This window comes from Rhincodon typus, chromosome 24, assembly GCF_021869965.1.
Source record: "Rhincodon typus isolate 14 chromosome 24, sRhiTyp1.1, whole genome shotgun sequence".
Taxonomy (NCBI): domain Eukaryota; kingdom Metazoa; phylum Chordata; class Chondrichthyes; order Orectolobiformes; family Rhincodontidae; genus Rhincodon; species Rhincodon typus.
In genome coordinates, this window is record NC_063355.1 from 7,720,756 (window position 1) to 7,746,953 (window position 26,198).

Genomic DNA, 26,198 nt, shown 5'->3' on the forward strand with positions numbered 1-26,198 from the left:
ATAAGACGTAGGAGTAGATATAGGGCATCGAGCCCATCAATCTGCTCTGCTATTCAATAAGATCATGGCCAATCTGATAATCCTCAATCCTACTTTTCTGCCTTTTTCCAATAACCCTTGATTCCCTTACTGATTAAAAAAACTATCTCCATCTTGAATATACTTAACAACCAGCTTTGACAGCTCTTGGTAGCAAAGAATTCCACAGGTTCACTACCCTCCGTGAGAAGATCTACGTCTGTTCCAATTAAAACGAAGATATATCATTAAATATATTCTTTCTGCTCCCTGCATCTATTACATGGAATTTCCTGCACAAAAACTGACCATTCTATACTGATGCTTAATGCCCACAAGCCTCCTCCCACCCTATTTCATCTAGCCATAGCTGCATAATTTTCAATTCATTTTTGCATTATATACCTACCCAGCATCCCCTTAAAATTATTTATGTAAGGACGATTCGATAGTGAGCAGTCACATCTCTGAATCTCAAGGTTCCACGTTCAAGTTCAAAACTCAAGCCTAACCTTCCCCCCACCCCCATTGCAGTACCAAGAGCATGCTGCACTGTTGGAGATGCTGCCTGTCAGATGAGATGTTAAGCTGAGCTCTCAGGTGGACATAAAAAATAGAGGCATTACTTTGAAGAGGAGTAGGAGTAGGAGGGTTATCCCTGATGTCCTGGCCAAAATGAATCTCTCATCATGCTAGATTACCTTGTCATTCTCACGCTGTTGATTATAGGAGCTCAACACTTCATTGGCTAGAAGGCACTTTCAGATGCCCTAGGATCATAAAAGGTGCTACATTAATGCATTAATGGTGTGAGCTTCATGTGTTAAGCTACATATTCTGACCAGTCTTTAGGTAAGGAAGTTTTAATTCCTGAAATGTTTGTTAGATTTATTGAAAATGTATTTATTTGAGATCAAAACTCATGTACTCCTTCTGAAGTATATTCTTGTAAACTTCAGAACTCTTGAAACTCCTCTGTCATTCCTTCCACAATCTCTGAACACTTCTAAAAGTTAAGTGCAGTTTTGAGTAACTGCTTCTTCCAAATTTAAGTCATATTCTCTTCTACCCTGAACGAGAGGCAATGCTTCAACAGCAATATTTGATAGCATAAAGCCCAACACGTTCCCAACTCGCTTCAGTTTCAAAGAGGAGACATATGGATTAATATCATCAACTGTTTCTCTCTCCACAGCTATTGCCAGACCTGATGAGTTTCTCCAGTACTTCCTGTTTGTTATTTCAGATCTTCAGCAGGCACAGTATCAGAGGCAATGTTTTTATATTCCTATTTCAAAAAGTATACAATTCATCTACATCTTCCAGCTGATTTAAGGATGGATTATTTTGCAACAATATCAGATTTCCTGTACTCTATAACAAGTGAAAATAATTCCAACAAAGAAAATAAAGTGAAAAGCAACTTTTATTGGCAAAGAAAATCATGAGATTATATGTGCAAGCCATGATTAAAGGTTGTACAAAGATGTGGTTAAGCACAGGTGATTAATTATCATTGATCAGAGGGCAGGAATCAGGACTATTTCCTTACACTAGTTTCTTTCATTCTTACATGATTCCCTTTGGTTTAATGGCAGATTGAATTCAATGCAATGTAAACACTGGTTTAATTAGGCTTCAGTTGGATTGATTGCACCTGATCAAAGTGGCACTACAATGATTATAACCTCTGCTGTTACCATTGTTTTAAAAAGTGAATTATTCATAAGATGAAAGATAAAATATTACAACACATTTTCAAGGAAGACCCAAAAGCTCCACAGCAGGAATTAAGACTTTTCATAAAAAGATAAATTATTGGCAAATTAGGCAATGGAGGAACTTGATAAAAATACAGCAGGCTCACAAATGTGAAATGTTCTGTTCGTGGACATTAGCTTAGGACATACCTCAAAGACTAAAACAAGTTTTGTGCTATAAAAGTGAATAGGCAATGTCCTGTCTAACAGTCCTCTGGGTTTTCCAATTAAGAATCAGTCATTAATATTGTAAGAAAGCACAAAAAAATACCAACTCTACAATGTGCCAGCATCTCCTACACATCAGATGTGCAGCTTACAAAAGTGGTTGCCATGGTTTTAAAATCACAAAGCTCTAACATGAAAGTTCAGAATTCTGAGATATTTTTGATAACTGAACCCAGAAGATAAAAAGATACAGTACTGTAAAGTTTCTATCAAATACAGAAGACGACTCTTCTGTGCCCCTACATAGGACAGTGAGATTGTGGCCATTGCTGAGAAAAATTATTGCTTCTGTTATAGTCAAAGGCATTGCTGACATCATGGAGACACTGGTGTACGACAAAGAGAACTTTCTCAAAAGATACCTCTGCTTTCCAGTACCATCATCCAAATTTCACAAAGCTTCTTGGAGGCTTGCTTCCAGTTTAACTGGGATCATTTTAGGATTGCTCTGGTATGTTACCGTATACTTCAGGGTTTGTTCAGTTATAGTTATAGCACTGTGTTTAGTTTATCTTTACTACACAAAACCACCTGCATTACATTTACTCTGCATTGCTGTCAGTGACGTTGCGAGGTTAGAAAGGTCTGTGCAGTTCTTGAAAAATAATCTAATAAGAGCTGAGCTGAAGAGTGATCAATCTTCATTGCAATTTATTTTCTATTGCCGATTATGGACTCCATTGATTGGATTCTTCATACCAACCTACTACAGAAGGCTACTGTCTTGGAGTAGGGGGGAGGGGGCATTATGGCACTCTTACCACCACATCCAGAGAACTTACTTTTCTTAATCTCTAAAGGAAAGGTGATTTATCTAGAAGATAAGCGTTTAGTTCAGTCCAAGATCTGTAAAACCCCTATAAGTTGGAGTTGACTCTTCCATTGGCATGTACGTGGGTGAGAATTTCTGGAATTGCAGGAATGATTGAACTGAACAAGTGGCTGTTGGGATGGATCTAACAGAAGAGCTTGACAAAGCAGTTGTGACAGTAGGGTTTGTCATTTTGTTCCTTGAAGGTGCCCTTGTTGAGCTGTTTCAGGCAGAAAGCACAGACAAAATGCTCTGGGTGAAACTTCTTCCCCATGGCAGTGATACAGCGTCCTGTGATAGGCTTCTGGCATCCCGAGCAAAGCGAGTTGCGACGTTCGTGGTAATGCATCTCACAGTATGGCTGCCCTTCGTGTTCAAAAAAGCTGCCATTTATGAATGGGGTGAAACATTCCTACAAGTGAAACAGAACAATACACCTTAAAATAGTGGAATGTTACCAGGTTCTCATTAAAAGCTTTCTAATAAGACACTATACAGCCAAGTACTTAGCCACTCCCCATCCCCATATCATTATTGATATATCATAATCTATTCCACAATTTGTTTCCTTAATCTCACATCATGGTAATACAAAACCTGTGAAGATTGAATTTACAGAGAAACTAATCCTAACAGTGAGAAAACCTAGGATTTAACCCACAGGAAGGTCTTCAAGATTAAGGCTGGGGAAAGGCAGAAAATAAACAACTTTAAATTACTTGGTCTTCATAAGCTACACCTTGCTTACTATACTGCTAGCAACTTGTAAAGGTGTAAACTACCTGCATAGGACTCCTTATTTTAGATACAGGGAAAATATAAACATAGCATCAGTCTGAACAAATCAAAGAGAGAAACACATAAAACAGAATCAAGCCAGAAGATATAACATTGCAGGTTTTTAAAAGGTTGTTAATCGCTGGCAGAATTGAGACGACAATTTCTTTCATAGAATCCCTACAGTGTGGAAACAGGCTATTCAGCCCAAGAAGTCCACACTGCCCCTCCGAAGAGGAGCATCCCACCCAGACCCATTCCCCTACCCCTAGATTTCCCTAATCTAACATCCCTAAACACTACGGGCAATTTAGCACGGCCAATCCACCGAGCCTGCACATCTTTGGACTGTGGGAGGAAACCAGAGCACCCGGAGTAGACAGGGGGGAGAATGTGCAAATTCCACACAGACAGTAGCCCGAGGCAAGAACCCTGGTCCCTGGCGTTGTGAGGCAGCGTGCTAATCACTGAGCCACCCAAAGTGAGATGGTGCTTGTTACTCAAATCTTTTTGTTATTTCTTATTCCTTTTTAACAGGATCCCCAGGAGGGAATAAAACAGCACTTTGTCGCCCCCTCCCCCTCGCCCGCCCCCACGCACACTCTCTCCCTCTCTCTCACCCACACTCTCTCTCTCTCTCTTTCCCTCACACACACAAATCTGTGGGGTGAATCTGCATTTACAGAGTTGTAATTTGACATACGTTCGCTTTGTTCAAAGAACACAAAATTAGTAGACAGTCAATGTGGCATTTTATAAATTCAAGTTTGGAAATTAAACCAATGTGACTCCAAGTTAAATCATAGACAGACACACCCAAAATGCATAGTCTGACCAGAGACGCCATCCTGGTACACTAACAAAACCTTTATTTAACTCATGGCAGTGACTTCGAATAAATTGTGGGATTTGCGTATTAATCAGTCAAAACCTGCATCTCCTTTCTAACTGATTATAGATTTAACAGCCATCTTATGTTTGTTCAATACATTTGAATCTTACCGTGACCATTTGATGTTTTGCTTATAAATTCTGTGTCTGATGCCACCTCTCTCATTAACACCTGAAGGAGCGAAACTCCGAAAGCTTGTGTTTTCCAATAAATCTGTTAGACTATAACCTAATGTCGTGTAATTTAAGTTATACAAAGCAGTGATGAGAGCACATCTCCCTATTGAAGGCAGTTCAGACAAGGTTCACTAGATTGATACCTAGAATGATTGGGTTGTCTTAAAACAGTCTGGGCTAGTTTCCACGTGCTTTTAGATGAATGAGAGGTCACTTGTTTAAAGTGTATAAGATCATTAGTGGTCTTGCCACAGAGGATGAGGAAAGGGTGCTTCCTTTTGTGGGTGAGTCCAGAACTGGAGGGCACTGTTTAAAACTCAGGGGCCACACTTCTAGGACAGAGATGAAGAAAATTTCTTTACTCTCTCAAAGGTTTGTGCAACTTTGCAACTGTCTCTTGCTTCAGAAGGTGAAGAAAGCAGGAAGTGGGGAAACCAATTGAGTATTTTTAAGGTAGAGATGGATAAACTTTTAGTAGGCTGTGTGAATCGAGGATTATTGGGGCTGATAGGAATATAGAATTCAACAAATGAACAGATCAGCCATGATATTTTTGAATGGCAGAACAGACCAGAGAGGTCAAGTTGCCTAGTTCTGCACCTGTTTTGTACGTTCATACAATTTTACCAGTAATTAGTTTTCAGTCATACAGTCAGGATCTTTGACTTTTCTTACCCGACAGACAAAGCACTCTGGGTGCCATAGTGAATTGAGGGCTGAGATGTAGTTTTCCAGAATAGCGCGTGCACAACCGCCACACTTTGGAGCAAACATATCAAAGTAATCTTTGCGACAATAGGCCTTCCCATCTTTTTCATGGAATCCTGCAAACAAAGCAAAGGAAATGTCAAAGTAGAAGCATTTGAGACAATCTCAATTTCACATGATAACTTAATAAAATCTTCAATGATATTCTTCCTGTTCTTAAAGCCAAGCAAATTAAAACCACAATGGAAAAAGCTTAACATAGTATGGATGTCTTACTAGAATTACCTATAGTGAACTAGAACTAATGGAAGATGCATCAGGTAAAAATGCCCAAATCCAAGTGCAACGTTGTGAAAATATGATATGAAATTAGTATTTTGGTGCAGTTACAGAACGTAAAGATCAGGAGTTAATATCAAATGAAGTAACTTACAGAATAATGCCACTATCACTCCCAAAATAAGAGCATCACTAGACTAATGCTTCTAAAATATTCTTCACTGCCCTTTCCATTCTAAAGATGTAGCTGCACTGGAATGGAGTGTGTGGTTGCTCGATTTTTTTGTCTTCAAGCATCACTTAAAATCCAGTGGAAAAGAGATACAATATAAACTGTAATTTGACATTATAAAAACAATTATAATTTTCCTGAATAAAATGATGATTTGGCAAAATTTTAGATCAGTCTGATCAAATGGAGTAAATGATAAGAATGAGAATGTATTCCTGCATTTATATTTTCAGCAAAATTATCCGCTATTTATAATTACATATTCATACTTGCAATTTTCCCAAAAAACATAAGAAATTTTCCACTATGAAGATAGGGTTAAATTCCATCCCCTTGGGGATGGTTAAGCACAAGAAAATAATGATTTCTCATTCTTCTCCATTATGTAAGCATCCAACTCAGGCAGGGAATGAAGAAATCACCCAAAACTATTTTCAAACAGAGTATTATTATTGTCAAGTTTATTTGTCCTGGGCTGCAGACTGTGACTGAGAATGTGATATACTGGAGGATAAAACAAACTGCAGTGTTATTTGACACTGACAAACAACACCAAAGATTAACCTGGTTCTGTATGATAACATTTAAATGAAGCAAAGGTATTTGTTACTGTTTTATTGGTGATCACAGGTCAGTTTTTTTTAATGCTTCTCCTACCGACAAAAGGATGAGTGCCTGAAACAAATATTTAACTTTTCTTAATATGAAAGAAATAGAATTGGTATAGGTTAGAATTATATTTATTGTCACGTGCATAAAAATAGAGTTACAAGGTTTTTTCCGCATGTTATGCGCAAAGTGTCACCATGCTCCGGTGCCATCTTGACACACTCAATATAATGCAATATTTTACTACAATAGAGGTCATCTTTTTCTGCTTTTGATCCTCCTGCGCTGCTCCTCCAGTTGCTGTGTGATGTCAGCCAGAGTCTCTGAAACAGGGTCTGGGGTCTCGGTTACAGGCCTCTGATACTGCCACACCCACGACTGCTGCACCCGAGCTGAGCCATGGGCCTGGGGGTGCAGGGGTTCCACACCTCCTGTTCTCCATCTGATGCTCCTCTATACATGCTGCCAGTCATCAGTCATTGGGGTCCTCTGCCATCGTTTTTGCTGATGCTTCTGCTCCTTCAGACACCTGGACCTAGCTGTGAGTCTGAGCCAGCGGAGTAAACCCAGGACCTGCTCCTCGCTTGCTGGGCTGGATGGAGCTGTGTCCATCTTGTCCTGGCATTGTTGCCACTGCCCCCAGAGGGGGATGAGCTCCGGGCTCAGCTGAGCTACTCTGCCACCATCTTGGAGTTAATCTTAGAGTTATGCCAAGTGGAATTGAAAAGGAATAAAAGTAATACAAATTGAACGAGGAAAGAAGGGAAGAATTGCAAACATGCTATTTTGAAAAATATTTTAGATAAGCAGGAAAACTCTTCCAATAGAATTCTCAGGACATAAACCATTTACCAATTAACCACATGAAAAATCAACCTGTGCATGTGCCTGCAGATGTTCAATGCAATCATTAACCCCAGCATTACTTAGAAATCTTAAATCAATGAAATATTTGATTGGCAGCTGGTAATTCTATACAAATTGATTTAGTTGTAAGGAAAGTATAAGAAATATTCTGATAGACATAATTATCTCCACTTCATAGAATCCCTACAGTGTGGAAACAGGCCCTTTGGCTCAACATGTCCACAATGACCCTCCGAGCACCCACCTAAACACATCCCCCTATGACCCACCTAGTCTACACATCCCTGAACACTACGGACAATTTAGCAAGGCCAATCCACCTAGCCTGCACGTCTTTGGACTGTGGGAAGAAACCGGAGCACCTGGAGGAAACCCACGCAGACACACGGAGAATGTGCAAACTCCGCACGGGCAGTCACCCAAGGGTGGAACTGAACCAGAGTCCTGGCGCTGTGAGGCAGCAGTGCTAACCGTGCCACCCTAAGAGAGGTAAAGATAGTCAAAGACTATCAAAGATGGTCAGCATGCTTTGTCAGCAGGAGATCACATCCAACAAATTTAATTGAATTTTGTGAGGAGGAGACTAAGTGTGCAGATGAGCATAGAGCATTTGATGTAGTCTACATAAACTTCAGTAAGACTTTTGACAAGGCCTGGCAATGGTAGACTGATTAAGAAACGAAGAGCCCATGGGATTCAGGACAATTTGGCAAATTCAACCCAAAATAGGTTTAGTGGCAGGACACAGGGTGCCAGTTGAAGGGTTTTATTGTGACTGAAAGCCTGTGTCCAGTGTCGTATCATAGAGGTGTGTGCTGGGTCCAGTGTTGTTTGTTGTGTACATTAATGATCTAGTCATGAATGTAGGATATATGATCAGTAAGTTTGCAGATGGCATGAAAACTGGTGGTGTGGTAAATAGTGAGGAGGAAAGCCTTAGACTAGAGGACAGTACAGACAGGTTGGTCAGATAAGCTGAATAGTGGCAAATTGAATTTAATGGTGAAAAGTGTGAAGTATTACATTTTGGGAGGACTAACGAGGCACAGGAGTATACAACGAATGGCAGGATTTTAGAAAGCACAAAGGATCAGAGGAACCTTGGTGTGCATGTTCATAGATCCTTGAAGACAGCAGTACAGGTAGATAAGGTGATTAAGATGGTGTATGGAATACTTGCCTTTATTAGTCAAAGCACTGAATACAACAGCAAGGAGGTTATAAAGGAGCTGTACATAACATTGGTTAGGTCACAGCTCAAATACTGTGTACGGTTCTGACCACCACATTATAGGAAGGATGTAATTGAACTAGAAAGGATGCAGAAGAGTTTTGCCAGGATTTACCTGTGCTGGAGCGATTCAGCTACGAACAGAGATATGATTGAGCTGTATGAAGTTGAGAGGCATAGGTGGATTGGGATTAACTTCTCCCCTTAATAGAGGGCTCAGTAACTGGGGGCACAGTTTTAAGCAAAGGAGCAGGAGGCTTAGAGATGATTAAGGAAATCTTTTTCATCTGGAGGTGGTGATGGCCTAGTGGTTTTATCACTGGACTGCTAATTCAGAATCTGACATTACGTTCTGGGGAACCCAGTTCAAATCCCACCATGGCAGATGGTGGCATCTGAATTCAAGAAAAAAAAAACCTGGAATTAGGGGTTTAATGACGATCATGAATCCATTGCCGGATTGTCGGATAAACCCAACTGGTTCACTAATATCCTTTAGGAAAGCAAACTGCCAACCTAACCTGATCTGGCCTACATGTGACTCCGGACCCACAGTAATGTGGTTGACTCTTAACTAACTTCTGGGCAATTAGGGATGGGCAATAAATGCTGGCCTGTGATGCCCTCACCCCATTAATGAATTAAAAAATAACTAGAGGGTGGTAGAAATTGGGAACTTACTGCCTATGAGGGTAGTGAGTGCAGGAACCCTCAAGATAAAGAAGTTATATTTAGATGACATTAAAAAATGCCACAGCATGTAAGAATAAGGGCCAACTGCTGCAAAATTGAATTAGCATGGGTGGATTACCAATGCTCACATGATAGGCAAAGGGTTTTTTAACCATGCTGTAAAAGCTCTATGACTATTTGCAAACAAATAATTGACCTGATTAAATAATACAACATGGAATAAGTTTACCATTCCATAGGCTGGATTACAAAGTACCTAAGAAACATGTGACTAACATTTTGCATTTGCATTCAAATACAAGTTCACAATGTATATAGTTATATACATTTCCTTGAAGACAAGTTAAAATTATTCTTATGCTTCAGTTCTCAGCACAAAAGCTTGAATTGCTTAAAAAATGTTGGCTCAAATAGCCTGAAATTTCTTTGGACCCAGTAACAGTATGCAAGTTAAATGTGTCAGGTAGTTTAAAGTTTTTGAGAAGATTTGTAGCTCAGGTGTGGATGAGGTTGTAGACTGGCTCGTCGAGCTGGTGTGTTTGATTGCAGACGTTTCATCAGCCTGCAAGGTAACATCATCAGTGCGCCTCTGGTGAAGCGTTGGTGTTCTGACCCGCTTGTTATTTATATGTCTTAGTTTGCTGGGGTGGTTGGTATTACATCCAGCTCTGTTTTTCAGCTGTTTGTATATTGGGTCCACTTGAATATGTTTGTTGATGGAGTTTCAGCTGGAATGCTAGGCCTCCATTTTTGGCCAATGTAATATTTCTCTCAGCCCTTGCATGATATTTTGTATATTACATTAGTTTTATTGGTTGTGGGTATGGGATCCTTTACGTTCATCAGTAGCTGTTGCACGGTGGTTGTTGATTTGTGGGCTACCCTGTTACCTAGGGGTCTGTGTAGTCTTGTGGTCATCTCTGACATGTCTCTGATGTACGGTAGGGTGACTGGCCGTGTTCTGTCATCTTGTTGTGGTCTGTCTCGTAGGAAATGGCGGATTGTGCTTTTTGGGTATCCATTCCTTTTGAAAACTCTGTATAAGTGCTCCTGTTCTGCTTTGCGCTGTTCCAGATTGCTGCAGTATGTTGTGGCTCGTTTGAATAATGTCCTGATGCAGCTCCGTTTATAGGTATTGGGGTGGTTGCTGGTGTAATTAAGTACCTGGTTCTGTATGCGCTAGTCTGGAATTCCCTGTTGTTCTCATGTTCCACCATTAAGTCCAGGAAGGGTAGTCGGTTACTGTTCTCTTCTCCTTTTGTGAATTTTATTCTGGTGAGGATGTTGTTTATATGTCGGTCAGTTTCTTCTAGTCTTGTGCGTTTGATAATCATGAGGGTGTCACCTATAGCAGACTCTGAGTTTGAGTTGTATAGTTGGGAGCACTGTCCTTTCTAATGTTTGCATTACCGCTTCTGCAACCAGTCCTGATATTGGGAATCCCAGTAGTGTTCTGTTGATTTGTTTGAATATACAGTCGTTGAAGGTGAAGTGGGTTGAGAGTCATAAATCCAGTAGTTTCAGGGTGCTGCCCTTGTTGATGCTTTTGGTATCGTGAGGTTTCTGCCTTCCTCGTTCATCCAGCAGTGTGGCAATTGTCTCTTTGGCTATGTCGATGTTTATGGATGTAAATAGTGCTGTGACGTTGAAGGATGTCATTATCTCGTCCTCTTCTATTCTGGCATCCTTGATGATGTTGAGAAATTCTTGGGAGGAGTGGATGGAGTGCGTAGTGTTGTCTACTAAGTATTTCAGTTTCCGTTGTAGTTCTTTGGCTAGTCTATAAGTTGGCGTGCCTGGTAGTGAGACAATGGGTCTGAGGGGGACCCCTGCTTGTGCATCTTAGGAAATCCATAGAAGTGGGGTGTGTTGGATCCCTCTGGCTTCATTTTTTGGTAATTTGTCTTGCTGATATATCCCGAGTTGCGTAATTTCTTCAGGGTTGTTGCAATCTGGTTCTCTAACTGCGGTGTTGGGTCTATCGCCATCTGTTGGTAGGTGTCAGTAACTACTAGTAGTGCATTAGCTTTCTTGATGTATTGGCTCTATTAATGATTACTGTCATGCGTCCCCATTCCACCGATAAGATTACAATATTTTGTCTCTCGAGTCTTTCGGTGCTTTCTTCTCTTCTGTGTTAAATGTGTTCTACTTCCTTTTTCTGCTAACTGTTGGAACTATCGTCTGTTTGAGGGTCTGTTGTATTTCCTCCATGAGTCCATTGCTGTTTAGTGTCATAGAATCCCTACAGTGTGGAAACAAATCTATACTCATCCTCACAGCATCCCAACCAGACCCATCCTCCCATAACCCACCAAATCTACACATTCCTGAACACTATGGGCAATTTAGCATGGCCAATCCACCTAGCCTGCACATCTCTGGACTGTGGGAGGAAAGCAGTGCAACCTGTGGAAACCCACGCAGATATGGGGAGAATGTGCGAACTCCACACAGCCAATCGCCTAAGGGTGGAATCGAACCCGAGCTCCTGGCGCTGTGAGGCAGCAGTGCGAACCACTGAGCCACCGTGCCGTCCCTTTTAGAAAAAAAAGTGTTGATTCCAGTGCAGCCAGGAACTCAGTTTTTTCAGTGTCTCTGTAGTTGTAATTCAGTCCGCATGCTAGGACGGTCTTCTCAGTGTCTGTAAGTGATTGGTCTGTGAAACACAGATCCATGTTTCTGTGAACAACATCCTCACCAGAATATAATTCACATAAGAAGAAGAGAACAATAACTGACCACCCTTCCTAGACATAATGGTGGAACATAAGAACAACGGAGATCCCCAGACTAGCATATACAGAAAGACCACGCATACGGACCGGATACTTAATTACACCAGCAACCACCCCAACACCCATAAACAGAGCTGCATCAGGACATTATTTAAATAATGTTTAAATAAACACTGTTTAAATAATCAGGCCTCAACACACTGCAGCAACCCGGAATTGCGCAAAGCAGAACAGGAATACTTAAACGGAGTTTTTAAAAGGAATGGATGCCCAAAAAGCACAATTTCCCATTATCTCCGTGACAGATCACAACAAGACACAACATGGCCAGACACACTAATCACTCTGCCATACGTCAGAGACATATCAGAGATGACCACAAGACTACTCAGACCCCTACGTATCAGGGTAGCCCACAAACAAACAACCACCTTGCAGCAGCTATTGATGAACGTAAAAGATCCCATACCCACAACCAATAAAACTAACATAATATACAGAATATCACGCAAGGACTGAGAGAAACATTACATAGGCCAAACTGGAAGAAAACAGACAATAAGGATACACGAATACCAATTAGTCACTGACAGACACGACCAATTCTCACTGGTCTCAATACACATGGACAGAGGAGGACACGAATTCAACTGGGACAACACATCCACAGTAGCACAAGCCAAACAGAGACATGCCAGGGAATAAGATAATTGATGAAGGAAGAGCTGTGGATGTAGTTTACATGGACTTTACTAAGGCATTTGATAAAGTCCCACATGGCAGATTGGTACAAAAACTAAAATCACATAGGATTTGGGGTGAGCTGGCTCGATGGATACAAAACTGGCTTGGTCATAGAAGACAGAGGTAGCAACGGAAGTGTGTTTTTCAGAACTGAGACCGGTAACTAGTGGTGTTCCACAGGAATCAGTCTTAGGTCCTCTGTTATTTGTGGTATATATAAATGATCTGGAGGAAAATGTGGGCGGTCTGGTTAGTAAGTTTGCAGATGACACGAAGTGCTGATGATTGTGAAAGGACACAACAGGATATACATAGATTGGCAACTTGGGCACAGAAATGGCAGGTGGAGTTTAACCCAGACAAATGCGAGATGATGCATTTTGGAGGATCAAATTTAGGTGTGAATTACACTGTAAATGGCAGAACCCTTAGAAACGTTAACATACAGATGGATCTGGGCATGCAGGTCCACACTTTCCTAAAAGTGGCAACATAGATGGCCAAAGTGATTAAGGAGGCATATAGCATGCCTGACTTCATCAGCCGGGGCATGGAGTACAAGAGTTGGCAAAACATGTTTCAACTGTATAAATTCCTTGTCAGGGCACATTTGGAGTCCTGTGTGCAGTTTTGGTTGCCACATTACCAGAAGGAAGTGGAAGCTTTGGAGAGAGTGCAGGGAAGGTTCACCAGGATGTTGCCCAGTCTCGAAGGCATTGGCTTGAGGAAAGATTAGAAAGACTAGGATTGTTTTCACTGGAAAGATGGCGGCTGAGAGGTGACCTGATAGAAGTCTACAAAGTTATGAGAGGCATAGACAGGGTGGATAATCAGAGGCTTTTTCCCAGTGTTTTGATTACAAGTGGGCACAGGTTCAAGGTGAGAGGCCAAAAGTTTAAGGGAGATGTGTGAGGAAAGTTTTTCATGCAGAGTGGTAGGAGCCTGGAATGCTCTGCTAGAGGTGGTGGTGGAAGCAGGCATGTTGGCGACATTTAAGAGGCATCTGGTTGGTTACATGAATAGGGAGGGAATAGAGGGATTTGGACCGAATAAGGGCAGAAAGTTTGTTTTTTAGTTTAGTCAGGGCATGATAACTGGCACAGGGTTTAAGGGCTAAAGGGCCTCTCCCTGTGTCGTACTTCTCTTTTGTTCTTTGTTCTTTGGTTCATTCCAACCAGAAGTCCATCAACAAACACAGTGAACTGGACCTGACACACAAACCACTGAGAAACAGAATTGCAAGTGATGCCAACCATCCCAGCAAACTGAGGCATATAAATAACAAGCAGGACAGAACACCAACAGTTCATCAGAGGCACCCTGATGATATTACCTAGCAGGGTGACAAAACGTCTGCAATCAAACACACTGGGTTGGCGAGCAAGTCTATAAGCACAAGTAGTTTTCTCAGTGGCATCCATTCTAATTCAGTGAAGCATGGAACTGCTGTCTGGCCTGACCAACATAGGGAATGGTCAGCAATGAAATGACAAACAAACTGATTCTAGAATACATGACATGCTAGCAATTATACTGCAAGATGCTAACAAACAGAATTTAGAATGGCCAAATAGAATGGATGATGCAGAAAGCACGAGTCAACATTATACCATCAGGTCCAAAGAAGGCTCCGCACTGGGCACAGAAGAAATGTTCAGGATGCCAAGTTTTATCCAGTGCTGTCACCACTTTCTGTAACACAGAAAACAATGAGAAGGCATGAGTTTGGACAAAGCCAAATGCATCCACCTTGGATAATACTGCAATGTTACACTGTTCCACTACACTGCCATCATTCTTCCCAAGAAAAACCATAGCTCCAAAGTATTACTTTTCTGTCAACTAAATTTGGCATTACAACATGGGATTGAAATAAATCCATTTCTAAAATCAAAACAATGATGTGAGAATATTCTTTTCCTGGGGTAATGGTATTTTTGGAAAACACAGAAATAGTTGTTATACTATCAACTTAGAATTGCTGTTCACATTTGTTACTTGCAGATGAAATGACAAGTTATTAATATAAAATCCCTACAGTGCAGAAAGAGGCCATTCAGCCCATCAAATCTGCACCGACCCTCCGAACAGCATCCAACCCGGACCAACCGCTCCCCACCCTATCTCCATAACCTCACATTTACCATGGCTAACCCACCTAGCCTGCACATCCTTGAATACTACAGGGCAATTTAGCATGGCCAATCCACCTAATCTGCACATCTTCGGACTGGGGGAGGAAACTGGAGCACCCGGAGGAAACCCACGCAGCCACAGGGAGAATGTGCAAAGTCCACACGGACAGTCACCCAAGGCTAGAATTAAACCTGGGTCCCTGGCGCTGTGAGGCAGTACTGCCGCCCTCCTTTTTCAACCCACTAAAAGATTAACCCATCCATTTTGAATGCTTTTGAGATGCTTACATCCAGAATGGGTCCATTGCAGTAATAACAACGGGGGGAGAATAGATTGTGGTAGTCTTTCTCACAGTATGGCTGCCCATCTCGCTCAAAGAAATTTCGAGAACCAATCTCTTCTTGGCAATGGGTACAGACAAAGTGCTCTGGGTGCCAGGTACGACCCATTGCAGTGACAACCTGACAGAGAATAAACAGTTTAAAATGTTTTACAAATGTGCAACGAACAGTTTTTTAAAGTTACACTACATTTGAAATAGTTCTAAGGGATGTACTTGTTCAGACAAAAGATATGACACAAGGAAGCAGATTGCCACACCTTTAGAGAAAGGAATATTACATATTTTTAGAATACAATATTGCTTCTTTTGATGAATGGAGCACACTTAAAATAACCAGATTTTTCACAGATGCTGATTAATCTGTGTATTTCCAGAATTTAACTGTACTAAACAGATTAGCCATCTCAAAAACGCAGTTGTCTTTGACTATTACACAGACAGTATTGGAGCACTGAAAAGACCTGTCAGGGACAGGATATTTTCTAATCAACCTATTCAGAGATGTTTTTAAATACATACAACAGGTGGGGCTTGAACTTGGGACTCCTTTTTCAATGGAAGGGGCATTATCAGAAGCACCACAAGAGCCAGCCTGTCATGGATACTATTTAAACAAGATGGCACACAGCAGCATTCAATCTCCTGCCTCATCAAAAAAAAAGTGTTTTCAAGATAAAGCAGACACAGGTTTGAGGAACATGCTACTAATAGTAGTAAGGATGGACTCAAATATCAAGCTTTCAGTGCTAACCCAGCAAACACTGACCACCTCTACTGACTTTGCAGGGACATTTCAAATCCTGCGTTATCTCCTCACCTGCCCAGCAATAGGCTTCTTACATGCAGCACACACTCCTTTTGCAACAGTTGCAACCCCCAGCTTATTCAGTCCAACGTGCAATTCATCCAGCATGTTATCAAGCTGGCTTCCAGCTTTTTGAGGCCCGGCTACTGTGGAAGAACCACCCTGCTTTCCTTTAGATCCTGACTGTGTCATCATCTGTAAACAGAAAAAAAAAGGCAGAACAAAAGTGGTCAAGTTAAATACACAGTATGTTGCTGTACTGCTATCTATTTTATTCTGAGATGTTTTAATGGATTATTGTTCATTTTTAGATACAGAAACTATCAAACTTCTGGGAAACAATGACAAATGCAACCTTCCTTTTGGTAATATTTTTCAAATAATACCTACGTAGCCTTCATTTATTGCATACAGATATGACTGTTAATTCTTTTGACAAGAGAAGGACCTAGACTTTTCATGGTATGAATGGCTGAATAATATCCCTGCAATAATTGAATCTCTCTTTTGCTTTACTATTAAATAGGACAGGCCCTTTGTTATCACTCTGCCAGGAAAGTAGGGTCATTGCCACCCACCTTTTCTTACCTCCAACCTTCAGCTCCCTCACCTCTGGCCGGAGTCCCGTTGGTGGCTGCATTGCCAACAGCTGGTACCCCTGAGTGGTACTGTACCATGAGGAGCTGTCAGCCTCTGAACTGCTGGCAGCTCTTGGTGGGCTGGGCTTCTGGTACTGGGATCCAGAATTTCATAGAAGGCCCCTTGGGAGCCATTTTAGGCTCATCCATTAGAACTGAAGGGGTATCCCCATTGGGCCAGATCCCTGTCAGACTGACTAAATCCAGCACTACATTTTACTTAGCAACACAGAAAAAGAGATTTATTTGAGTGATTAACACACAAACATAGAAATGATATAGCATAAATCTTACAGTAAGAGATAATTCCACCCAATCAAAATTATGCACAAGGGATATTTAGCCTTGTTAATGCCTTTGTAAGTTCATAAAACACTTAGCCAGATGTCGAATAGAGAATCGCTGGCCAATACTGTTCAATCAATAAAGGCTATCAATCAAGTACTGCCTGGTATTAAAGCCTTCCTGGGTTAGAATTATTCAAAGCCAAAATTTGTTGAGACAGTGTATTTGAATTTTATTCATCCACCTGGATCGGTCAGCGATCAGCTTGTGTTTTGGTGCATAGGATGGGAAAAGAATTTTCATATTATATTCTGCATTCCATGAATCATAGCATGCAAGATAAATAGAAATATTGATATCAAAGTGTAGTTTCAATAGTTGAACTGTTCACTGTAAAAATAATCAACTTGTTTTAAAATAGGGTCTGAAAAGTTACAAATGGAAAATGCAAGAGATATTGCTGAAACATACTGGGTACAGAAAAAGTGTCCTCAGGAAGAGGCTAGATTAATTAACTTATCTTCAGAATTTCCAGAACATCTGGCATCAAAACTTACATCTGTTACTTACTCTATTGTTGCTGCTCTTGGATATAGCCAAAACAGCAAAAGCAGATGGCAAGGAGAGAGCAACCAGATGATTTCTGATTTAATTTTATATCCATTTAAAAGCTAGGGTTTCTCTCCCTTGCCTGATCAACTCCTGGCAGCTGGAACAAGAAAACGTCCCCCATTATATCTCAAATGTTAGTGAGAGGTGAGCAATTAATACTGTTGGAAGAAGAGGAGAGAGACCTAGGGTTCAGGTATGTAATTCTTTGAAAGTTTTGTCACAGGCGGACAGGGTGGTTAAGAAAGCATGCTAAATGCCTGCCTTCATTGCTCAGACCATTGTGTGCAGGAGTTGGGACATCATATCCAGGTTTTACAGGATGTTGGTGAGGCTACTTTTGGAGTACCATGTACAGTTCTGCTATAGGAAGGACATCATTAAATTGGAGAGAGTTCAGAAAAGATTTACCAAGATGCTGCCAGGACTACAGGGTTTGAGTTATAAGGAGAGGTTGGATAGGCTGAGACTTTTATCACTGGAGCATAGAAGGTTGAGGGGTGACTTTATAGGTTTATAAACTCATGAGGGGCATAGATATGATGAAAAACAAAGGCCTTTTCCCTAGGGTGGGGAGTTCAAAACTAGGAGACATTTTTAAAGTGAGGGGAGAATGATTTAAAAGGGACTTGAGGGGTAACTTTTTTCACAGTAGATGGTTCATATATGGAACAAACCGCCAGTGGAATTTTTAAAAAATTCATTAATGGGATGAGAGCGTCGCTGGCTAGGCAGCATTTATTGTCCATCCCTAATTACCCAGAGGGCAGTTCAGAGTCAACAACATTGCTGTGGGTCTGGAGTCACACGTAGGCCAGACCAGGTAAGGGTGGCTGTTTCCTTCCCTAAAGGACATTAGTGAGCCAGATGGGTTTTCCCAGCAATCGACAATGGATTCATGGTCATCATTAGACTCTTAATTCCAAATATTTTATTGAATTCAAATTCCATCATCTGCCTTGGCAGGATTCAAACCTGGGTCCCCAGAATGTTATCCGGGTCTCTGGATTAACAGTTCAGTGATAATACCACTAGGCCATTGCCTCCCCAAAGTGTTAGATGCAGGTATAGTTACAACATTTAAAAGACGCTTGGACAAGTACATAAATAGTAAAGGTTTAGAGGGATATGGGCCAAACGCAAGCAAGTTTAGTTTTGGAAACTTGGCCATCATGGATAAGTTGGACCAAAGGGTCTGTTTCCATGCTATATGACTCGAAGATGGAAAGGTGCTTTCTTTCTCTTGCCTGCCATGAACAATTTAAGATGTTGCCTCAATGATGTTACAGTGACTTTCCCCCACATTCCCCTATTTGAGTTCAGCATTTTATTAGTGGATGTCAGAGAAAAGTGTAATGCACACACCAGCAACTGCTGGAAACCTTATCAGTGCAGTATCTGGCAAACAAATAACATTGCATAAAAACAACAAATTTTAAAAGATGGACGTGAGGGCTCTAATTTAAAAAACAACTCTTACAGGAGAAGTCACCATCATTTACTTTATCCATATATCAGTGTTGTAGGACACAATGAACAAATGAAGAATCTCGCATTTTATTAACGGAAGAGACATCACTAACTAGATAGTGTAATTTCAGTGATTAATTAAATTACTAAAAAAGTAATCTGGACACTTATTTTCCAGCAACATTTTCAAACATGATTTTGATAAACCTCCTGCTCTATGTACATCAATCACTTTTATGTCCACTAACCTACACTGGGATTTAATGAATTTCTTGCTTTCAAAGGAATAGTTTATATGGCAGGGTTTACCCAGTTTCCACAAAGCAGTTAAATAGCTCTAATAAAACAGAACAACATAATCATTGAAAAGGCAGTGATAGAGTCCATTTCTAACTTTAGTTTCTTCTTTCTCTCACTGAGCTACACATAGCATCCTTGCAAATGTATTGGAATGCAGATAACCCATTTCTCATTAAGGCACAGGCACAGAGTCATCATCTGTTGTGGCGTTTCAGTATTTATTATCTTCAGAAAGATATTGGTAGGGATTTTGAGTCCTGATTTATTTGCAAGTAACATGTTGTTGCTGGTGCCTCACACGTTTTTCCTAAACATTTTTCACAACAAATAACATCAAACTCTAAAGGAATACTCAGCTTTCTGTAGGATTACTGCCTTCCAATATGCTTAGCTAACTTTTTTCTGATATAGCACAGCCATGACAAATTGAAAGAATTCACGTATTCCAACGACAACCAAGTGGAAGTACAATCTCTAACCTGGAGATTCCAAGGCAAAATAACTGAAGATAATTTCTGATTATTCAGCTGACATCCAAAAAGCTAGTTGTCATTGTTGCAGGCTAAAATCACATTATGAAATGAAAACAAGTCGAACTGCCATACTAAGACATCATTCAAATGTAAGTGTCAACATTAACATTAAAAAGCTGTGTTGTACCATTTGAATTAACAGCTCTACACAACTATTAAAAGTATTATAAAGAGATAATATATTAAGCTTTGAGGATATTAGCCTGCATTCACTGTTTCTATTTGAAAATCACGTTCTATCATATACACACATTTACATTTGGTTTTTGTTGTCGTCCACTCAATGAGGGAGGGGCTGGGCGGGGGGGAAGGGCATATGGATCTGCCCGTACGACAGGATCTCCTTTATGGGATGGAGGATATAGCTTGTTGGAAGCACGGCCTGAGTTGACTGGCTAGAAATGGGTCAACAGAAGACAGAAATGGAACAGAACAGAATTAAATTTAAAATAAACTTGGTAAAGCGGTATAGAATGAAAATCAAACATGCAAAATACACAAAGAGCCAGCAGTGCATCCGTCACACAAGGAAATTTTATTTTATGGCCTACTCTAGCTCCATATTAGTTGGTTATCAATGAAGAGTGGGAACCAGTTTATTAACCAAGCTTGCTAGATTACTCAGTCCAGGTAAATAGGGCTGGAAAATGCTGTACATTGTTCCAGTAACAGTATTTAGCATTTCTTAGTATTGGTATGCACAATACCACTTAAAATGAATGAATTCCACCCTACTACTTTTTCTAAAAACTGTGTGTTTGTTACATTGCAACAAAAGGACCGAAGAAAATTCTTGGCTCATTCCAGTTTTGGAGCAATCTATGCATTTGCGTGATGATGGAAAAGCCTGGAAGGAGAAATGGCTTTCACTGGAACTGAATAATGCCAGCTTCAACAAGTTGATGTTAGAACTTAAATACAGAATTTGAACCATGCTATTGACAGTCACTATTCAATGCTTGCCTATAAAACTGCTCGCAATGTACTAAATAAGTACTAAGCAAACTGCCCAACAATCACCAACTTTCACTTTTAGCACAACTGGATTCAAAAGTATATAATATGTTGCTCAAAATGCAGTGACATCTTAATTCTTAAAGCTGTCTTCAAAAATTTTGGTTTTCTGTTTAACTCCTAAAACTTCTCTCCTAAACAATTTTAATCTCCCTTTGAAGCTTAAGACTGTCCAAGATTTAAATAGAGTTCCCATTTTGAAAAGGGTCTTCTTGCATTTTATACAGCTTATAGGAATAGACTCGCGTTTGACTAGTGATTTCTCTCACTTTCATCCAAGCTCTGCCAACTTTTCTCACTTTCCCCTACCTATTTAAAAACTGTGCATTCTATTTTGAAACTTCAAAATTTCAACTCCATTGTCTTGTATAATGCTTTTCCTCCCTTAGGGACTTCCACATAGCAATCAATGACATAGGACAAAGTTTGCTAAATTTTCACAGTTCTCAAGTATTAACATTCTTGTATTCTGAATTACACTAATTTCCCTGTAATGTTGAGGATTTTGAAACTCAATTCATACAACACATGAAAATATTTTTTGATTTAACCTAATTTCTTTTCATGAAAATTTTCAAGCATTGTTGCTGCCCCATAAAAAGGCCTCTATCTTAAAACGAAAGAAAAAACTTTTTCACCTCAATTTTGAGTTGAATTCCTAATCAATTGATAATAAAAAGCAATACACGATTTTCTTAATTTCCTTCAGAAACGAGTTACACAGGCACACTATCCAACTTGAAATTTCGTCTTCACACATAGTGAGATACAAAATAAACCTGCATCCTGTATTTGCTGCTGTGTGCATTTTGCACACTCAGTTCTACTGAATGACTTATTCAGTGCGTGATGTTATTTAGTTAACCTACCCAGTCATTAGACAGGAATGCATCTTCTCTGACAGCTGCTTGATTATGCAGACAGTTGTGGGGTTATTCAGGCAGCTGTTATTAAAATACAAAAGCAAAGCATTGCAAATGCTGGAGATCTGAAACAAAAACAGAAAATGCTGGAAATATTTAGCAAGTTGGGTAACATCTGGAGGAGAGAGAAATATTTTAAATCAATGACCTATCAGAATAATGAAAAGACCTGAAATGTTCTGTTTCTCTGTCCACAGATGATGCCACACCTACTGAGTATTTCTAGCATTTTTGTTTTTATATTAGCTGTTAGCAAGTTATGTTGGAAACAGAGTTCAATATTACTGCAAAAGTTGCTTCCAAAAGAATATCTTCGTTACAACTTTCTAAATGCAATGGCATTGTGATATTATTGCCGCACTGTTACAAAGCAAGTTTCTAAAACCTGGAACATTTTACAAGAATAGAACAGTTTCCAATTTCAAACTTATTTTAATTGCTTGGACAGGAGACATTGCACTGTTAGTACAGTATTCAAGCAACAGGGCAGCATTATGCAGACATATTTAAAATCTCAAATAATTCCTTAGAAAATGGATTCCATTATTTTCCAGCCCTTTTATACTCACATCCAATATTTATTACAGATCAGCATTGTATATTGAACAGCCAGTAGCTGACTCTAGATTTACAATTCGAAGCAACGTGCATATAGAACATGCTGAGTTTGAAAAAAAAAAATACCCTGCCTTCTCAAAGGATGGAGGTGAAGTGAGTGGCAAAGACTCAAAGTTTGCATTCACCTATGAAGAGAAAATGGAAATTGCAATAAACTGGGAAAGGCCAAGTTTACAAATCCCATGCGAACAAAACTTCACTGCCATTCAAATTCTTAACCTTACAGTATCATTTGTCGCTGCTGGCATTGTTAAAAAAAAACCGAAAGAATAGGAGATGCTGGAAATCAGAAACAACAACAGGAATTTCTGGAAAGTCTCAGCAGGTCTGGCAGTATCTGATGAAAGAAATCAGTGTTAAAGCTTCAGCTCCAGTGGCCATTCTTCAGTTTTGAAGAAAAGTCACTGGACCCAAAATGTTAACATTGTTGGCATTGTATCAATTAAATTTCTGAAATAAGCAACTCAATAATGTAATTATAAATAGAACCTCAAGCAAATAATACATTCATATTACTTTTAAACTATAAGTGAAATTTTACAATGTGATGGATTCTTATACCAAACTATGATTTCTAAAATCAGGCTTTTTTTTTTTTAAAAAGACACTAAGCCTTCAGATCAGTCAATATGAAAATTCACTATGTTACCTCCTGAATTTGATAACTTGCATCCTGACATCACTATATCACTTCTTACTTTTACTGTGACCTTCAGTAAAACTTTAGTACAGAGCCAATAATAAGATTCATTTGTTAGTATTATGGCTCCTTGAGTATTAGCTTCAAATTTGGCCAATTTGTACATTAGTTTCTGACTGCAAATCGTTGATGTGAATTAGAAAATTAGTTGACTTAGCAATAAACAGGGATCAAATGTTATATAGTGTAGTACTATACACTGTACACAATATTTACTGATTAGGTCATTTGGAAGTCAAACAAGCAAATTTTGTTCAGTTACTGGGTTGCTCTTCTCCCAACACTTTTACATTCACTAGCCATCATTGGTAACATTTTGATTATTCTACCAGATCTGGCTGGAAGTGTAGGATCATAGGAATAGTAGGCCATTCAACCCCTCCAGCCTGTTCTACCACTCTAGATTGTGGTTGATCACCCATCTCAATACCACATTCCTGCACTATCCCCACATCCCGACAGTAACAAGAAATCTGTGTATTGAACTTCCTTAAATGACTTAACTTCCACACACTGATAAATTACTCCAAAGATTCAAATGAACATAACAAAGTGGCATTTCTAACAAGATAGAATACTATAAACTTCATTATCCTAACTACTACTGCCATCATAGACTGTAGTTATCTGGATAATAGAGACAAGTCAGTATCAAAACAGATTAAAAGTATTGGTGTTAATGCCTGGTTACACTTAAAGCATAATGTCTGTATGTATGGAATAATTCTACAAATCAGCACATTTCTAAAGCTATATATACACATTAAGAAAGCAAATTATATACCTCCCACGTAAACCAAGTACATTACAAAGAAAATTAAACTGAAGCTGAACCTTTGCGAAATCTTTATAAATCCTATGATATTAAGAAGTATCTGTAATCATTAAAGATAAAATACTTCCATGCCTGTGATTGAAACTTCAGATTGTCTCCATCACTGCTACTGCCATCGGTCTGACAGGCTATTGACACCATGGCTCTAGTGGATGTAGGAGATGATTGCAGCTCAACATGGACAGCAGTGGTCTGTACTACGGGCAGAGAGTATGAACGTGGATGCTTTTCTGTTGGTGAAGTGGACTGTAACGGGTTTAACTGAGCAGGTGGTGGTGATGGAAGGACAGAGGGCTTCTGATATTCATCAAATGAACTATTCTGCTGAGGTGCAGGCTGAGATCCTGGGAGGATGGAGGTCAATGAGTAAGGAGCAGGAAGTTGGGAAGGCAAAGGGAGAGGAGGTGGAGAAGGCACAGAGGGAGGAAGTGAGGAGGGAGCAGGGGGAGGAGATGGGAAAGGCACAGGAAGAAGGGGTGGGGAAGGTACAAAGGGAGGAGGTAGTGGAGAAATTTTCAGAAGTTCGCTTTTTCTTTTATCTTGTTTGACTGGGGGAGAAGGTGAAATGGAATGAGGTGATGGAGTAGAACCTTTCGAAGAAGGAGGGGGTTCTGGAGTGATTATTATCTGGAGAGAAACACACAGCAGCTTTAGTACCAAGAAATAGATGCAGATTAAGGGATAATTTCATTCTGCTCAGGCCAATTTGCACCATGCTTCAAGCTTTTTGACAACAGGCTTATGAAAAACAGAGCTCCACAGCATTTAATGAATACTGAATGTACAACTGGAGTAATGTCTACTATTATATCAGTCACCTTGAGCTAAGTTACAGGCATTTTCTGAAGCAAGCAGATCTTAAAGAACCTTCAGTTGTGCCACTTGCGAATATAGGTTAGTCTTAGGCTTATGGCCAAAGTCAAAGACTGAGCAGGACATGGGTTTGGCAGAAATTAACAATTTGAAAGTAACACTACTGATAACAAACAACATTGATTAAATCCTTTCATACTATTTACTACCTGGTTAGCATTAACTAGAAACAACTGAGCTCACAGGAGGGCTACCAAAAAACTGCAGAATTGAGAGATATAAATAGATCAGGTAGTGACAAAACTAAAACTGTACATTAAAATGAAACATATAAATCTCCCACAGCGAACATTGCAAAGGTAGAAAAACATGTTCTGCCGTTTTCTGCACATTTGTAGAAAAACAGACAAAATTGGCTTACGGAAGTTACCATCAGAAGTCGCTTCAGCTGACACCAAGCATTTACAATTACAGCAATTGAATTCATTTGATCTAAGCCTCAGCTGTTTTATGTACTTTCATCTGGATGGACACAGCCACCTCATTCAACTGTAGCTAAATCCATAACATATCTAGCAGCCAATCGAGCAAAATAAAACTATATATGGTTGCAGCAAACAAATGCACAGTAAACTAATGGGCTCACAGCTTAATCAGAATTACAACAAATTCTTAAGCAGTCCATGCACAAGACAAAATCAATTTTCTTGAAACATCAAAACCTGGTTTCATGCATTTCTTTGCAACAATTTTTCATGCATTCTTCTAACTACCTTTTCAACCACATGAGTTCCCTCCTCATGTTTTCTCACAGGTTTTGAAGTGATGACCAACCCCTCAGTGAGCCAGTCATCCACTTTTCTATTCTTGGGCTCCTTCTTTTCGATTCCCAGTCTGCCATGCAGTTCCTCGATAAGCCTATCCTGAGACACATTCTTATTAAATATAACAGGCCCAAATTTGCGACGTGGTAACTCCTCTCGATTCATTGGGTGTACATTTGAAGAATGCTTTGTCCTCTCAATAAGAGATTTCATCTGCACCATAGGGAACATTGCACAGTGAAACCATGATTACACAGATACACTCTTCAAACTTAGCACTCACACTCAGCACAACATTTACCATGCAGCCTGCACATGAATACCATTGCCATGTGCAACACTTACCGTAACCTAAACAAAATGATCCAAACTCCTACCAAATAAGTTGAAGAAACGGACATGCACAATTGACAACAGTTAGAGCATTATCCTTGTAAGGGTTCTAGGCAGAAAGGCTCAAATTAAAATCCTCACCTCTGTGTGCCACTTTCCTGTTTAATTGATTTTATAACAATCAATTCAACCAAATCCAGATAAGATATGCGCAATTTCAGCAGAATAATGACATGGAAACCAATTCTGAGAGATT

The 26,198-nt window shown here is 39.8% G+C and overlaps 1 protein-coding gene across 2 annotated transcripts in view; it reads right to left on the reverse strand.

The window, feature by feature from the left end:
- Positions 1-1,426: 1,426 nt before the first annotated feature.
- LOC109927702 (paxillin-like) overlaps positions 1,427-26,198 on the reverse strand; it is a 151,982-nt gene continuing 127,210 nt past the window's right edge. For both annotated transcript variants that reach the window (XM_020527694.2, XM_048611554.1), the window contains exons 8-12: positions 16,060-16,242; positions 15,187-15,360; positions 14,374-14,455; positions 5,338-5,486; positions 1,427-3,229 (exon numbers count right to left, since the gene is read on the reverse strand). In XM_020527694.2, the coding sequence (XP_020383283.1) occupies positions 2,963-3,229; positions 5,338-5,486; positions 14,374-14,455; positions 15,187-15,360; positions 16,060-16,242 (855 nt within the window). In that variant the 3' untranslated portion in view covers positions 1,427-2,962. The remainder of the gene's footprint in view (positions 3,230-5,337; positions 5,487-14,373; positions 14,456-15,186; positions 15,361-16,059; positions 16,243-26,198) is intronic.